Here is a 17,058-nt window from a genome sequence, read left to right as displayed (position 1 = left end):
TTGTGTGTTATTAAAGTTTCTCATCTTCTTTTCTTTTATTTTATTTTATTTTAGTGCCGAATTCTTCTTGTTTCAATTTTTCCTTCTAAGTACTCTCTGTTTTAAAGTTTACACCTTTGTGTTTACTAAATAAATGTTTGTTTTCCCTTCTTGTTAATCTCTTTATGTAGTTTTTTTTCCTTCAAATTCCATTTCATATCTTTTGTTCTTTCCTTCAAACTTCTTTGTGGTTCTTTATTTTTATCTTTATTTCATCCGTAGACACAAAAAAAAAAGAATGTTTCATGAAGTTGAGTTCATTAGACAATCTTATGATAAGATGTGGGGTCAAAGAAATGATTGTTATGAAGATTGCAGACAAAATATTTATTCTTCTAAATCTAAACCTAAGTGGTTAGATAAACAACCAAGTCTAGTTTTTGTTGATGAATTGTCCAAGGAGAACAAATCTTTAAGAATCGGTCTTGAAGCATTTAAGCATGAGCTTGAAGAGTTCAAGATGTTGACTAATAGCTTTCTTAAGCATCTTAAAGATAAAGCCGATTCTAAGCCATCATTGAAGACTAACATCGATGATGTAAAGGAGGTAAATTGCTCTACTGAAGTCAATATAGATTTTGAAGACTTGATAATTGGAGATGGCAAGAAAGACAATGACTTGTTACCTTTGAATGAATTCAATAATGAAGAGTTTGTCGATGGAGAGGCAATGGTTCGGTTAGTGAAGAATGAAAGAGTTTTGCTTGATAAAACTGACACTTTTCAAAGCATGTTGAATTTATTGGTACTAAAAATATTATTTGTTCTAAAGTTCCTCTAATCACTATTGTGAAGGAATTGCAGTTGATGATGGCATTTCATTACCGTTTGAGATTATATGTTTATCTCTTTCGCAATATTTGGGCAAAATTTGAGGACGAATTTTCTTTCAAGAAAGGGGGAATGATATGAATCAAGGCTGCCATGAGATTCCATTGCAAAGGCATGCACCAAAAGGTCCAAAATGGAAATGCAACTCATGCATGAAAACAAGAGTCCAACCTTATAATGAAGCATCCAAATTCCATTTTGAAGAATAAAATCCATTCGGTTATGATTAAGCCTTTGGGCTTAATTCATATTTATATGGGTTCTTATCTTTTGGGTTTTAGCTTAAGTAATTGTTTTAGTTTATTTTTATTTAATTAAGGATTATTTTATTAGGTGTGAGTTATATGAGTGTTATGTGGAGTTACAAATGAGTGCACATATTTAGTTGTCATTGGGGAGTTACAAAATGAGGGCCATCAATGTAAAAAATAGCCATTTTTAATGAGTTTTTAAGGGAATTAAAGGGAAAACGTGGGAAAGTAGAAAAGACATCCATTTAGGTTTTCTTTGTCTTGTTTTGGCTATAAATATCAAAGCCAAATTCATTTGTAAACATAGAATTTTGAATGATAATCTTTGTTTGCTCTTTGTGAGTGTTTTTTGCTTAAGTTCTTGCATGAACTTTGAACTTATCAAACTATTTTTAGTTTGTGGCGTTCTCTAACCAAAATCTTGTGTTTGATTCATAACTTATCAAATCATACTTGGTTTGTGGCATTTGGAGTTGAATTCAAGTGCTAGTTTCATTGTTGGAACTAGTTTTTCCTATCTTCACTTGAGAAGATCCTTGGGTTTTGGAATCATCTTGATTGGAGGGTGTTTTCTTGCATTCCATATGTATCATAACTCATTAGTTATTGGGGTGTGTGGTTGCTAAGATGATGATTTCCTATCACTCAAAATGGAGTAACGCATGGAAAGGGAGCAACCAGCCCCCTAACAAGGGTCGTAAGGCATCAAAGGACATAAAGCCAGCCCCTAAATTTGATGTTAACACTAAACCAACGACGCAAAGTGACCTCAAATCAAAGAAAGTGCAATGCTTCAAGTGTTTGGGGTATGGACATATATCCTCCCAATGTCCAAACAAGCGAACCATGGCAATTCGTCTATGCATTCCTATGTGTTCAAAGAAAAACGTCTATGAATTGCTTGTGAGAGAATCACATGAAGGTGGTTTGATGGGACACTTTGGTGTTCAAAAGACTTTAGATGTTTTGCATGATCATTTCTATTGGCCTAAAATGAAATCTGATGTGAATAGATTATGTGCTAATCAGATTGTATGCAAGCAAGCTAAGTCTAAATCACAACCTAATGGGTTATACATGCCTTTGCCCATACCTAATTCTCCTTGGATTGACATATCTATGGATTTTGTGCTTGGATTACCTAAGTCTAAGCATGGGCATGATAGTATTTTTGTTGTGGTGGATAGGTTTTCAAAGATGTCACACTTTATTGCATGTAGGAAAACCGATGATGCACAACATGTCACGAATTGTTCTTTAGAGAAATTGTACGTTTACATGGTATGCCTAGAACTATTATCGTTGATAGGGACACCAAGTTTTGAGCTATTTTGGAAGACCTTATGGGGTAAATTGGGAACTAAATTACTTTTTTCTACTACATGTCATCCCCAAACCGATGGTCAAACTGAGGTAGTAAATAGAACTTTGTCACAATTACTTAGGACCATGGTTAAACGAAACTTGAGAACATGGGAAGATTGTTTGCCGCATGTTGAATTTGCATATAATCGTAGTATGCATTCTTCTACTCAATTTTGCCCATTTGAGATTGTTTATGGCTTTATTCCTTTGAGTCCTTTAGATTTGATTGCTTTACCTTTGAGTGAACAAGTGAATTTAGATGGTGCAAAGAAGGCTGAATAAGGGCCGCAAAAGGATGGTATTTGAAGTTGGTGATTGGGTTTGGGTGCACTTCAGGAAGGATAGGTTTCCCAATCAAAGAAAATCAAAGTTGATGCCACGTGGTGATGGTCCATTTGAAGTAATAGAGCGCATCAACGATAATGCATACAAAGTTGACTTACCTGGTGAGTATAATGTTAGTGCTACTTTTAATGTTACTGATTTGTCTCCTTTTGATTTTGATGAAGGCGTTGATTCGAGGTTGAATCCTTTCAAAGAGGGGGGGGAATGATGCAACTAAGGATGCATCTAAGTCAACTAGCATGGATCCACTAGCCTATGGAGGACCAATGACACGAACAAGGAGTAAAAAGTTCAAGCAAGCCTTAAATTCTTACTTGGAGCATGTTTTGAAGATGGCTAATGATGGTGCTTTTAATGAAGATAACAATGCCTTGAAGATAGTGACATTAATTGCTATTAATGAAGCTTAAACTTCTGGTCATGGAACAAGGTCAAGGTCAAAGATCAGGGATCAAAGTCAACAGGCTTTCCTAGGGTTTCTAGAAGCATTGGGCCGCACATTAGGGTTTCTAGAAGCATTGGAGGTCAGATGACACCGAGAGCTGTTCATGCTATAATCCTCATACTGTAAACTCAAGGCAGGAAAATATCCGAACTCAGGATAAGAGAGTTTCTGTAAGCTAAGACCAAAGAGGCACACCTTGCCAAGGGGGTCCTCCTGCTTCTTTTGAAACTCGAATAGCCTGAATTTGCCGAGTTAGCACTTTTGGATTATAACAGAAACAGATCGTAGCAACAGTTAGTTCTTTACCATTGGATAGAGAAGAAGAATAGAGAGAAATTAGAAAGCCATGAAAGATAAGAGAAAGATAAGGGTTTATTCTCATACAACTTGATTTACAAGAGAGACGAACCCTCCTTTATATAGGAGAAGGGAGAACGTCTGGATAAGCTTACAAACCACAAACTCTTGCCACCTGGCAAGACTACTATGCTTATCTTTCATGCATGCGCATGAGGAAGCTACAGGAAAGGAATATATTCCTTTTCATAAAAAATAAAACACGTGACATGAAAAGCCAAAACATCTACTTTAAGTACAATAATATAAAGCATTTTCTTTTCTTAGTGGAGCATCATCTTTTCTCAGTGGAGCATCTTGCTTTTTCTAGTGGGGCATCTTGCTTTTATGAGTGGCTTATCTGGTCATCACCAAATACGTTTATTGATGGGTCCATGCTCTGAGTAGTCCTCATCAGAGTCGTCTGACTCACTTATGTCATAATTATGACGCATGCGTCGTGATGGGCCAGGTGTGTCAGATGAATAGAATCGAGGAGATTTACGAGGCGTTTCTTGAGACAATAGTTGTGAATCTGATGAAGGAGGTTCTTCTGGTTGTGACCATGGCTCTAGGAAAGCTAGGTTTATCTCTATTGATGATGTGGCTTCATTTTGCTGACTGGATGAGGTTGAAGGTGTTGAAGAAGTAGGAGTAAATAGACGTCTTTGATCTGAGGGTCTTCTGTGCATGTTGATTACTGGAAATGCTTCATTAGTTGCATGATTGAGTTCATTTCCCTTATGAAGTAAAGCATGTTTGATAGTGAAGGGCATTTCCTCAAAGCGACCATGGAAGGTTTTCCAGGGAGTAATGGTTGTTGAGACAGTATCCTCTTTATTGTGTTGCTGGTGAAGAAAGAGGATGGTGTGATAGGTTAAAGCCTTTGCATGATCTGTCATATTGAGGAGACCTACTTGATGAACTAATCTTCTGAGACGATGTTGCCATGCATGTTGGTTTTCAAATAACAGAAAGAACTGTCAGGCAGGATGTGACTCATTTTCTTCCCTGTGCAAGAACCATAAGGTCTGTAATAATGGGAGTTCTACGGGAAGATGATATAGATATGTAAGATACCAAAGGTACCAGAATTGCTCAGATGTTGAGGGAAATGTCTCTATTATGGTAGGAAAAAGTCTCCATGGAAATGAAGCAGCAAAGTCTTCTGGATGAGGCACAATGTCTTGATAAAAGGCTAAGATGCGTTTGTAAATCCAAAGTTCGAATTCAGGAATAGACAGGTTGGCTGGTTGATCTGGGTGTGTGGTTGGAAGGCTAAACTGAGCCATAAGGATAAAGAAAGAAGGACTAGGGGGATTTGTGAAGGGCTTGGAGAGGCGAGATAAGAAATCAGGAATGAGGTTCTTGTTGCCTTGGATGTGTTGTACTTCAAAATCATACAAAGAGAACCATTCCTTTAGGCGGAGAAGCTGTTTATCAGGAATCTGGCGTCCCTTAAATTCCAGAATGCGAGGAAAATTGGAGTTGTCCATTCTGACAATGAAGTGTCTTGAAGCAATGAAGAACTCGCATTTTTGAATTGCATATTTAACCGCCAAAATCTCTTTTATGTTGGAATGATAATGAAGCTCACTGTCTTTAAACTGTCCTGAAACATATTTGCATAATGATTCCTTTTTGTTTTGTTCCTGCAGGAGAAGGGCACCCCAAGCAAAGTCACTAGCATCAGTTTGCAGAATCAACTGTGCGTCATCAGCAGGAATGGAGAGTGCAGGAGTCTTCTGGGCCAACTATTTTAGCAGTTTAACAGCTTTAGTATGGGCTTGAGCCCATGGGCTAGCATCCTTTTTTAGTTGAGCAGTTAGAACCTTTGTATGGGCTGCGGCCTTTGGAATAAAATCTCGAATGTAATTGATTATGCCCAGAAATTGTTGAACTTGCTTTTTTGATAGATTCTCATCAGGAAAATGCCACAATTCTTGGGCCAAATGAGGGCCTGCTTCATATTGCCCATTCTTCAATTTCAGGCCAAGAAAATCCATTTCAGATTGCCCAATATATGATTTTTTCTCTAAGAGCATTATCCCGTATGAGTGGACCAAACTGTGGAAACGTTGGAGAGGCTCTTCATGTTCTTTGGCAGATTTAGAAAAAAGGAGAATATCATCTATATAGATGATACAAGTATCCAGAAGTGGCTCAAAAATCCGGATCATTGCCCTTTGAAAGATAGAGGGAGCCGTTTTAAGGCCAAAAGGCATGACGGTCCACTGGTATTGTGCATCTGGAATACAAAAAGCAATCTTGTATCTGTCATCAGGATGAATGCCTAACTGCCAGAACCCTGATTTTAAATCAAATTTTGAGAAGAGAGTTGCTCCTTGGAGACGAACCAGTAGGGAAGAAATTTTCGAAATTGGGAACTTATCATCTGAAAGAAAATGATTTAAAGGATTTCATTTCTCCATTGTGATGGTGGCACTGTATCTAAAGAAAACCAAGGACCAGAGGTTGGTTTTGGAGGGAGAGAACTTTCTGGAGAGAGAGATTCTCGATCTTTAGTCTCTTCTGTGAAGTCTGGTTCTTCTGTGAGGTCTGGTTCTTGTTGTGTATTCATTAACACATGAGAACCTAGTACCTGGGATTCAGCTGTAGAAACAGAGGTTCCAGTTTCTTGGTCAGAAGAGTAAGAACTAGAGCGCTGAAGCTCAAACTGAGACAGATCTGAATCTGAGACAAACGACTCTGTTGAGGCAGAGGCTGTATGCTGTATGGCAAACTGTTGTTTAGCAGGTCCTTTGTCTTTTGTGGGTTGTGAGAAAGAGGATGGAGTTTTAGAGGATACCCTTTTTGTTGGTTTTGATGCTCTGGGCACCAAATCTGAAACTGTGGCATATTGTTTGAAGGGCACAACCGAGGATATAAAAGGATAAGGTGTAGAAATAGGAAAATTGAGTGGGGAGGAGACAGGATGTTTGGTAGGATAAAGGTCTCTTTCAATTTCTCTGATCTGCTCTTTCAGCCGTAAGATTTCTCTGTCCTTTTGCAAGAATAGAGGTGATGTAGGCTGGGTTGCTAGAATCTGCTGTATCTCTTGTTCAAGCTTAGACAGCCTGACTGAAAGCTTTGTATGCAATTGCAAGGCTTCCTGTTTGAAGGAAGTGACATGAGCTTCAATAGAACTTGTTTTTTCATAGACTTGTGAGAGTCTATTATCAATCTTCTTCAGATACTGATTCTGAGCAACAGCGTTATTGGTTTGCCAATTTAAGACTTCTTCTGCAGCTGAGAGAGGAGCTAGAGTATCTGCAGGTTGTACTGTGTCTTTTGCAATAAAAGGTCGTGCAGGTATTTTTGACTGCTCATTTTCCTTTCTTTCTAAAGGAGGAAAATCTTCAGAATTCATCATGTAGCAAGGAACCGCGGCTACCTCTGGAACTTTAACTGGTTCAAAGAACAAGAACAAATGACCGGAGGAGGAGGACAAGTCAGGAGTCCTTCTTCTTTCAAGATCTGGAAGCATCTTTGCAAATAATCATCTTTAGTCATGGGTTTGTTCTTTTCTGGAGGGAGTCCGATCCAAGGACTATCTTTCTTGGGTTGAGGAGGAATATGGAAGGGATCAGGCTGGTCATCATCCTTATTATGATGAGGCGGACCAGTACAAGTATGTTTCCTTCTCCAAGTTTTGTTTCCTTTTGGCATGTTTTCAAGATCATCAAAATCTTCTTGAAAAGTACATCCGGGATCACACATAGAAGGATCACAATCCCAAATAAAGTGTCCATTAATTTTAGACACATAGACTTCCCACCCACTTGACATGAAACTATGAATGGGGATCTTCTTCTCGTATGTCCTCTTTACTGGTTGAATCATGGATATAGAATGAGGAGTTGAAGAGGATGATGCTGTGGAGGACAAATAGGAGACTTTAACAGTCTTGTCAAGTTGTCTGATAAAGATAGGATCCTGTTTTTGTACAGGCTGAGAACTCTAGTGCAGCTTTTCATAGTTCGTAATCCACACAAAAGGGATTAACTTTTCCAACTCTTCACGAGGCAGTTGCCTGGGAGTTTGAACTATTGTAGGAGTGAGACCACTATCAGCAAAGATGAAAACTGCATCACCGTTAGAGAGGCCATGAGTCTGCAGGTTAATAGCATGGTCTTGTAACCTGTGGACTAGTTGATGATGTAGAGTAGCTGAGAGAGTGTCAGCGACCTGATCTGCTCCTGTGATTTGTACCTGTACCTTCAGGGCTTGGCTGAGATGAGGATCTTCTAAAGACATATTAAAATTAGGAAAAAACGTAAGTACTATGCTTCCTGCATTAAGAGTTGTGACAATAGAACCAATCATAGCATGTTCATAGTTTAGATAACGAGTATCTAACAAAGAAAGTCTGGCAGTGACTGGCAGTCCTTGTCTTCCATGATAGGAAAGTACAAGTCTGATGGCTCCAAAATGGAGATGGGTATATTTCTGTTGTTTCCACTGTTGGATGAAGTGGGATGGAATTTCTAAAGTCACATACTGTTCAGTGGTTACAGAAGAAAGAACACACTAAGAAAGGGAAGACGACTGTACATATTCTTTTATGTTAACAGAAGGTCTGGAAATAATATGTCTCAGTTGTCTAGAAAAGGACTGGTTGCGTCGGAAGACAGCATAAGGGTTGAGAATAGGGACAAGAGAATTTTGGATCTGAGCAGTTTCGGGTATATGGGATATTTCTACTAAATTATCGATCTTATCAGTAATATACTGTTTACATGAAGTAGGTAGTGAGAGAGAAGAGGTTTGGACAATAGGATTTGAAGTTGTTTCCATGTTTGTAGTTAGATTTCTTCTTCTCTAAAACCAAGGCTCTGATACCAAGATGACACCGAGAGCTGTTCATGCTATAATCCTCATGCTGTAAACTCAAGGCAGGAGAATATCCGAACTCAGGGTAAGAGAGTTTCTTCAAGCTAAGACCAAAGAGGCACACCTTGCCATGGGGGTCTTCCTGCTTCTTTTGAAACTCGAATAGCCTGAATTTGCTGAGTTAGCCCTTTTGGATTATAACAGAAACAGATCGTAGCAACAGTTAGTCCTTTGCCATTGGATAGAGAAGAAGAATAGAGAGAAATTAGAAAGCCATGAAAGATAAGAGAAAGATAAGGGTTTATTCTCACACAACCTGATTTACAAGAGAGACGAATCCTTCTTTATATAGGAGACGGAAGAACGTCTGGATAAGATTACAAACCACAAACTCTTGCCATCTGGCAAGACTACCATGCTTATCTCTTTATGAGAAAGCTACAAGAAAGGAATATATTCCTTTAAAAAAAGAAAAAATATGAAAAAGCCAAAACATTTACTTTAAGTTCAATAATATCTTCTTTTCTCAATGGAGCATTGATGGGAATTGTAGGTTTCATCAATTAACTCCCCAATAGCAAAAATACTATGATAAGTTGAATTAGAAGAAAACTAGAAATTACCAATTTAATCCACAAATTCGGATCGTTCAAAGATTGAAGTAAGAAGATGGATGCTACTTAACCCCTTTACCAACAAGGATAAAGATACTAAGATAGACTTTGAATTTCCTCTTATGCCACAAACAAGAAAGTTTGATAAATAACAAGAAAACAAAGATTTAGATTTTGACACCACAAGCTAGAATAAAGCTTGATAAGTCGCAAAGTTCAAGCAAGAAATTAAAGACAAAATTCCTCACAATAAAACTCAAACAAAATTTCATATATCAAATTCAATCATGCTCCAAAAGAAAGAGAAAAAGGATTTGTTTATATAGAGTACAAGTCCATGCACACACTACTAAAATAGACTCACACACATAGGATTACTTTTACTCTAAAATGGCCTTAGTAACCACTATCCACATTAATAGCCATTACTTGGTATTAATTACTGATAGGAAATCATCATCTTAGCAACCACACACCCCAATAACTAATGAGTTATGATACATATGAAATGCAAGAAAACACCCTCCAATCAAGATGATTCCAAAACCCAAGGATCTCCTCAAGTGAAGTTAGGAAAAAAACTAGTTCCAACAATGAAACTAGCACTTGAATTCAACTCCAAACGCCACAAACCAAGTATGATTTGATAAGTTAAGAATCAAACACAAGATTTTGGTTAGAGAACGCCACAAACTAAAAATAGTTTGATAAGTTCAAAGTTCATGCAAGAACTTAAGCAAAAACACTCACAAATAGCAAACAAAGATTATCATTTAAAATTCTATATTTACAAATGGATTTGGCTTTGATATTTATAGCCAAAACAAGACAAAGAAACCTAATGGATGTCTTTTGAGCTTCCCCACGTTTTTCCCTTTAATTTCCCTTAAAACTTATTAAAAGTGGCTGTTTTTACATTGATGTCACTCATTTTTGTAACTCCCAAACGACAACTAATTATGTGCATCCATTTTGTAACTCCAAATTATGACTAATTATGTGCATCTATTTTGTAACTCTAAAAGACAACTAATCACACCATAACTTAAGAAAAACCTAATAAAATGAAAATAAAAAAAAGGCTTCAAATGAATCTTATTGGACCTATGAGTTCAAATTGAACTTATTGCACTAAATTGATGATTTTGGATCCTTTTTGCAATCCTAAATCTTGGACTGAGCCTTGTTGTGTTTGAACACTCCAAATGTCTTTAATTAAGCCCAACAAAGCTTCTTGCATACTTTTGGACTTGGATCTTGTCATTGGACCTCCTTGAAAGCTTAAAGGATCATTTGTAATTCTTGTCTTTATTGCATCAATTACCCCATTAACTTGTATATGGTGGCTCTTAATAACCACTACCCACATTGATAGCCATTACTTGGTATTAATTACCACATTAACTTGTATGGTGGCTACATGTAACCCTAATTTTTATTAACATAAAAACAAGTTAAATATTATTCCTTGGGCCTCCATGGATGCCTTATTGGGTTGAAGTTCTTGGGCTTTCCAAATGTCCCTAATTAAACCCAATATGGCTTGTTGAAGCTTCTTGGATTTGGACCTTGTGATTGGGCCTTCTTGTACTATTAATGGATCTTGGATCTCTTTAAGCTTTGAACTTGGATTCACATCATTCCCCCTTTCTTCAAAAGGATTTGTCCACAAGTCAGCTCCATCATCTTCATCACCTACATCAAACAAAGACAAGTCACTAACATTGAAAGTCGCACTAACATTGCCATACTCACTTGGAAGTTCTAGCTTGTAGGCATTGTTGTTGATGCGTTGAAGCACTCTAAAAGGACCATCTCCTCTTGGCATAAGCTTTGATTTCCTTTGGTTAGGAAATCTTTCCTTCCCTCAAGTGCACCCACACCCAATCTCCGTGCTCAAAATGACTTGCTTCCTCCCTTTGTTGTGTTGCTTTTCATATTGGAGTGTTTTCTTCTCAATGTTTGCATGCACCTTCTTATGCAAAGTCTTAATGAATTCAGCTTTTTGTCTCCCCTCTAAATTAGCTTTGTCCAATGGCAATGGTAGCAAATCTAATGGAGTCAATGGATTGAATCCATACACAACTTCAAAGGGTGAGCAATTTGTTGAACCATGCACACTCCTATTGTAAGCAAATCCCACATGTGGCAAACATTCTTCCCAATTCTTCAGATTTCTTTGGATGAGAGCCCTCAAAAGTGTTGCAAGTGTCCTATTGACCACCTTTGTTTGTCCATCCGTTTGCGGATGACAAGTTGTAGAATACAAAAGCTTTGTCCCCATCTTTCCCCAAAGAGTCTTCCAAAAGTGACTTAGGAATTTGACATCCCTATCACTCACAATGGTCCTTGGCACTCCATGCAGCCTTACAATCTCCTTGAAGAATAGATTCACAATATGGGTTGCATCATCTGTCTTGTGACATGGAATGAAATGTGCCATTTTGCTAAACCTGTCCACAACAACAAAAATAGAATCTCTCCCTCCCTTGGACCTAGGTAATCCTAAAACAAAGTCCATAGAAATGTCTACCCAAAGTTCATTTGGTATGGGAAGAGGTGTATACAAACCATGAGGCATTGCTTTGGATTTGGCTTGTTTGCAAGTAATGCATTTCTCACAAATTCTCTCAACATCCCTTTTCATGTGTGGCCAAAAGAAATGGTCACCCAACATATCCAAAATTTTCTTAGTCCCAAAATGTCCCATTAAACCTCCACAAGTAACTCTCTCAAAGAACTTTGTGGCACACACAATTTGTTTTCCCGAAAAAGAAAACCATCAAACTTATAGAACTTATCAAAACCCCCTTTCTCACATACCCCATAAACATTAGCAAAATTAGGATCATTAGAATACAAATCTTTTATGTATTCAAATCCTAATAATTTTGCATCAAGTTTAGAGATCAAGGCATACCTTCTTGACAATGCATCGGCCACCACATTTTCTTTCCCTTGCTTGTACTTAATGATGTATGGAAAGGATTCAATGAATTCCACCCATTTTGCATGTCTCCTGTTGAGCTTTCCTTGTCCTTTGAGATACTTCAAGGACTCATGGTCTGTGTGAATTATGAATTCTTTGTAGCCAAGGTAATGCTGCCATGTCTTTAGAACCCTCACTAATGCATAGAACTCCTTGTCATATGTAGGGTAGTTTAGACTTGCTCTACTTAGCTTTTCGCTAAAGAATGCTATGGGCTTGCCTTCTTGCATCAAAACTCCTCCAATACCTATGCCACTTGCATCACACTCAATCTCAAAAGGTTTAGTAAAATTTGGCAAAGATAACAAGGGTGCAGAACTTAATTTGTCTTTTAGCAAGTTAAAAGCCTCATCTTGTTCAATTCCCCACTTAAAACCAACATTCTTTTTTATGCATTCAGTTAAAGGTGCAGCTATGGTAGAAAAATTCTTAATGAACCTTCTATAAAAGCTAGCTAAACCATGAAAGCTTCTTACATCACTTACACTTGTGGGTGTTGGCCATTCTCTAATTACTTTTACCTTTTCTTGATCAACATGAATACCCTTGTCATTGACAATATATCCAAGAAAAGTAATTTCATTAGTGCAAAAACAATATTTCTTTATATTAGCATACAACTTATCTTCTCTAAGCACATCAAAAACACAAGTCAAATGTTGTACATGCTCATCTATATTTTTGCTATAAACCAAGATATCATCAAAATAGACAACAACAAATTTGCCTATGAATGCTCTTAAAACATGATTCATCAATCTCATGAAAGTGCTTGGTGCATTAGTTAAACCAAAAGGCATTACTAACCACTCATATAAACCATGTTTAGTTTTAAAACATGTTTTCCATTCATCACCTTCTCTCATTCTAATTTGATGATAACCAGATTTCAAATCAATTTTTGAAAACAAATATGAACCATGCAATTCATCCAACATGTCATCTAGCCTAGGAATGGGATGTCTATACTTCACCGTGATTTTGTTGATGGCACGACAATCAACACACATCCTCCAAGTTCCATCTTTCTTAGGCACTAACAAGACGGGTACGGCACATGGACTCATGCTTTCACGAACATAACCCTTCTGCATAAGCTCACTCACTTGCTTTTCGATTTCCTTGGTCTCCTCCGGATTATCTATATGCTGGTCTATTTGGAATGCTTGCTCAGGGTATGAAATCAATTTGGTGCTCAATGCCTCTTTTAGGTGGCAAACCATTTAGAATTTCTTCCGGAAATAAATCTTCATAAACCTGCAAAAGATCAACAACAACACTAGGCAAACAATTAGTTATTTCGTTAGAAATATGCAAAATCTCCTTGTACATAAGTACAAGCATGTGTTGCCTCAAAAGCATAGCTTCCATCACATCACTCATTTTTGCATAAACACTCATTTTTGCATAAACACTCATTTTTCTTTCATTTGAACCTTCCTTGTTTTCTCTCACCTTGTGTTTCCCATTTTGGTCAAGAGAATTGGAATTTTTAGGTTCACTCATCTCACCTTTTTCTTTACTCTCAAAGGTTTCCCTTCCCAAAGAGTTTCCCAATGAAGAACCCATTTCTTCATATTGTTGCTCAATGCGCATTTGGTCTTCAAAAATCTGTTTTGAAGTTAATGGTCCAAGGTTAAACCTTTTTCCATCCATAGTCAAAGTATACATATTTTTGAATCCATCATGACTAGCCCTTCTATCATATTGCCAAGGTCTCCCCAACAACATATGTCCGGCCAACATTGGCAACACATCACACAACACCTCATCCTTATATCTACCAATTTGAAACGAAACTAAAACTTGCTTATTTACCTTTACAACTCCACTTTCATTAAGCCATTGCAACTTGTATGGTCTTGGGTGCTTAGTAGTAGGCAACTTCAATTTCTCCACTAGCAAAGTGCTTGCTACATTGGTACAACTTCCACTATCCACAATCATGTTGCACAACTTGTTAGAAATCAAACAATGAGTATGAAACAAATTTTCCCTTTGCTCCCTATGGACATCATGTTTATTTTGCAAACTCAATGTTCTTTGAACAACAAGATTATCTCCCTTAGCACATTCAACATCACTACAATCTTCTAAAGAAGGCATATCATCATCACTATCCACCTCACTCTCCGACTCAATATCACCATTCCTTAGAATCATAGCTTTCTTATTTGGACATTCCCTAGCAATGTGCCCATGACCCAAACACTTAAAACATTTGATTCCCTAGTTTGGGCTGGTTGATTCTCACCCTTTCCCTTATTACCCAAGTCAATTTTAGGTTTAGTTTCTTCCACTTTTGACTTAGTAAAAGGTTTATCATCCTTTTTCCCCCAAGAAGTTTTCCAAGAAGAAGAAGAACCCATATTTGGTTTAGAATCATACCTCTTTCTTTTCAATTGCCTTTCCACTTTCATGGCCAAATTCACCATATCTTCAATCTCCACATAATGTTGCAAATCAACAACATCAAAGAATGTCTTTGTTTAACCCTCTCAAGAACCTTGCCATGGTAGCTTCACGATCTTCTATCACATTTGCTCTAATCATAGCCTTCTCCATTTCTTTGTGATACTCCTCCACACTCATGGATCCTTGAATTAGAGTTTGTAATCTTTGATGAAGCTCTCTGTAGTAGTGGCTTGGAACAAACCTCTTTCTCATGATTTGCTTCATTTCTCTCCAAGACTCCACGGGTCTTTCTCCATATCTACGTCTTTCCTTACAAAATTGATCCCACCAAACAATTGCATAATCACTAAACTCAACAGCGGCAAGTTTTACCTTTTTCTCCTCCAAATAATTATGACATTCGAAGATGAGTTCCACTTTCCTCTCCCATTCAAGGTACACATCTGGATCATTTCTTCCTTGGAATGAAGGAATCTTCATTTTGATGCTTCCAAGGTTGCGATCAACATCATCATTTGGATGTCTTCTCCTAGCTTGTCTCCTAGGATTGATTCGTTGTCCCAACAAGGTGACTTGATCATCATCCAAATCATCCTCTCCTTCATAGTCCTCTTGGTCAATTGGTGGATGTCTCCTTTGTCTAGGCTCTCCATGTAATTGGTTAAGGATGCCATCATGCTTCTCTAATTTTTCATTGACTCCTTCCATCATACTAAACATTCTTTTGAATTGTTGTTGCATAGCTTGAATCACATGATCATTTGTAGAAGAACTTGTGTCTTTTGACATGATTGTAAAACCTAAAATTTTAATAAAAGAAAATAGAAAGAAACGATCTCATAACACTCCCTCACGTGTTTTCACTCAAAATTGATGTATACCACTTGTGTTTACACTCAATTTTGGCTTTTTTTTTCTAATGATCTCACACTCTTCCTTTTACCTCTCAAATTTGCCTTTTGATTTCTTAGATGAACTAAGTTTCTCAATCAAACAAAATTTCAAGAATATAGTAATCAATGAAAAAAAATAAGGTAGGCTAACAAGAAAATAATAAGGTAGGCTTAAAGAAATGAACAATTTGTAGCAAATAGGCTAATAGAAATGAAAAACAAAGATAGATCATCAAAGAACACAAAGATATAGAATTATAAAGATAGATCTCAATGGAATATGAAGAGTCAATTTTTTTTTATGTAATCTGAGATCTAACACAAGAATATCAAAGATAACAATTTTTTTCTTTTAGGACGATTTTTTTTTTATATATGCAAACAAAATCTTGAGAGAAGAAGAATAAAGATAAAAATAATAATAATAACAAGAACAATAGATGGCAAAAGGTGCAAAATATAAGATGAACACAAGATATTGAGAATTAAAAGATAGTATTGGATACGCAAACCTCAATCTCGAGTCAATGCTCTGATACCACTTATGATGGGAATTGTAGGTTTCATTAATTAACTCCCCAATAGCAAAAATACTATGATAAGTTGAATTAGAAGAAAACTAGAAATTACCAATTTAATCCACAAATTCGGATCGTTCAAAGATTGAAGTAAGAAGATGAATGCTACTTAACCCCTATACCAACAAGGATAAAGATACTAAGATAGACTTTGAATTTCCTCTTATGCCACAAACAAGAAAGTTTGATAAATAACAAGAAAACAAAGATTTAGATTTTGACACCACAAGCTAGAATAAAGCTTGATAAGTCGCAAAGTTCAAGCAAGAAATTAAAGACAAAATTCCTCACAATAAAACTCAAACAAAATTTCATATATTAAATTCAATCATGCTCTAAAAGAAAGAGAAAAGGACTTGTTTATATAGAGTACAAGTCCATGCACACTACTAAAATAGACTCACACACATAGGATTTCTTTTACTCTTAAATGGCCTTAGTAACCACTATCCACACTAATAGCCATTACTTGGTATTGATTACCCCATTAACTTGTATATGGTGGCCCTTAATAACCACTACCCACATTGATAGCCATTACTTGGTATTAATTACCACATTAACTTGTATGGTGGCTACATGTAACCCTAATTGTTATTAACATGAAAACAAGTTAAATATTATTCCTTGGGCCTCCATGGATGCCTTATTGGGTTGAAGTTCTTGGGCTTTCCAAATGTCCCTAATTAAACCCAATATGGCTTGTTGAAGCTTCTTGGATTTGGACCTTGTGATTGGGCCTTCTTGTACTATTAATGGATCTTGGATCTCTTTAAGCTTTGAACTTGGATTCACATCACATGGTCACAGCCAGAAGAACCTCCTCCATCAGATTCACAACTACTGTCTCAAGTAACGCCACGTAAATCTCCTCGGTTCCATCCATCTGACACACCTGGCCCATCAAGACGCATGCGTAATTACAACATAAGTGAGTCAGACGACTCTGATGATGACTATTCAGAGCATGAGCCCATCAATAAGCGTATTTGGTAATAATCAGATAAGCCACTCACAAAAGCAAGATGCTCCACTGAGAAAAGAAGATGCACCACTCACAAAAGCAAGATGCTTGATGTGAATCCAAGTTCAAAGCTTAAAGAGATCCAAGATCCATTAATAGT

General features: G+C 37.0%; 1 protein-coding gene and 1 pseudogene across 1 annotated transcript; both read right to left on the bottom strand.

Annotated features, from left to right (window-relative positions):
• Window positions 1-4,595: 4,595 nt before the first annotated feature.
• On the bottom strand, window positions 4,596-6,982 carry LOC125371404. The gene is made up of 3 exons (XM_048380389.1): window positions 6,082-6,982; window positions 5,445-5,920; window positions 4,596-5,357 (listed from the first exon to the last, which is right to left on the bottom strand). The coding sequence occupies exons 1-3, from the start codon at window positions 6,980-6,982 to the stop codon at window positions 4,596-4,598; spliced, it is 2,139 nt and encodes a 712-aa protein (XP_048236346.1).
• A 20-nt stretch (window positions 6,983-7,002) lies between these two features.
• Window positions 7,003-15,252, bottom strand: LOC125371403 (annotated as a pseudogene).
• Window positions 15,253-17,058: the final 1,806 nt, after the last annotated feature.

Source organism: Ricinus communis, chromosome 10 (assembly GCF_019578655.1).
Source record: "Ricinus communis isolate WT05 ecotype wild-type chromosome 10, ASM1957865v1, whole genome shotgun sequence".
Classification (NCBI taxonomy): Eukaryota; Viridiplantae; Streptophyta; class Magnoliopsida; order Malpighiales; family Euphorbiaceae; genus Ricinus; species Ricinus communis.
Note: the sequence above shows the minus strand (reverse complement) of the source record. Positions and strands in the feature narration are given on the sequence as shown.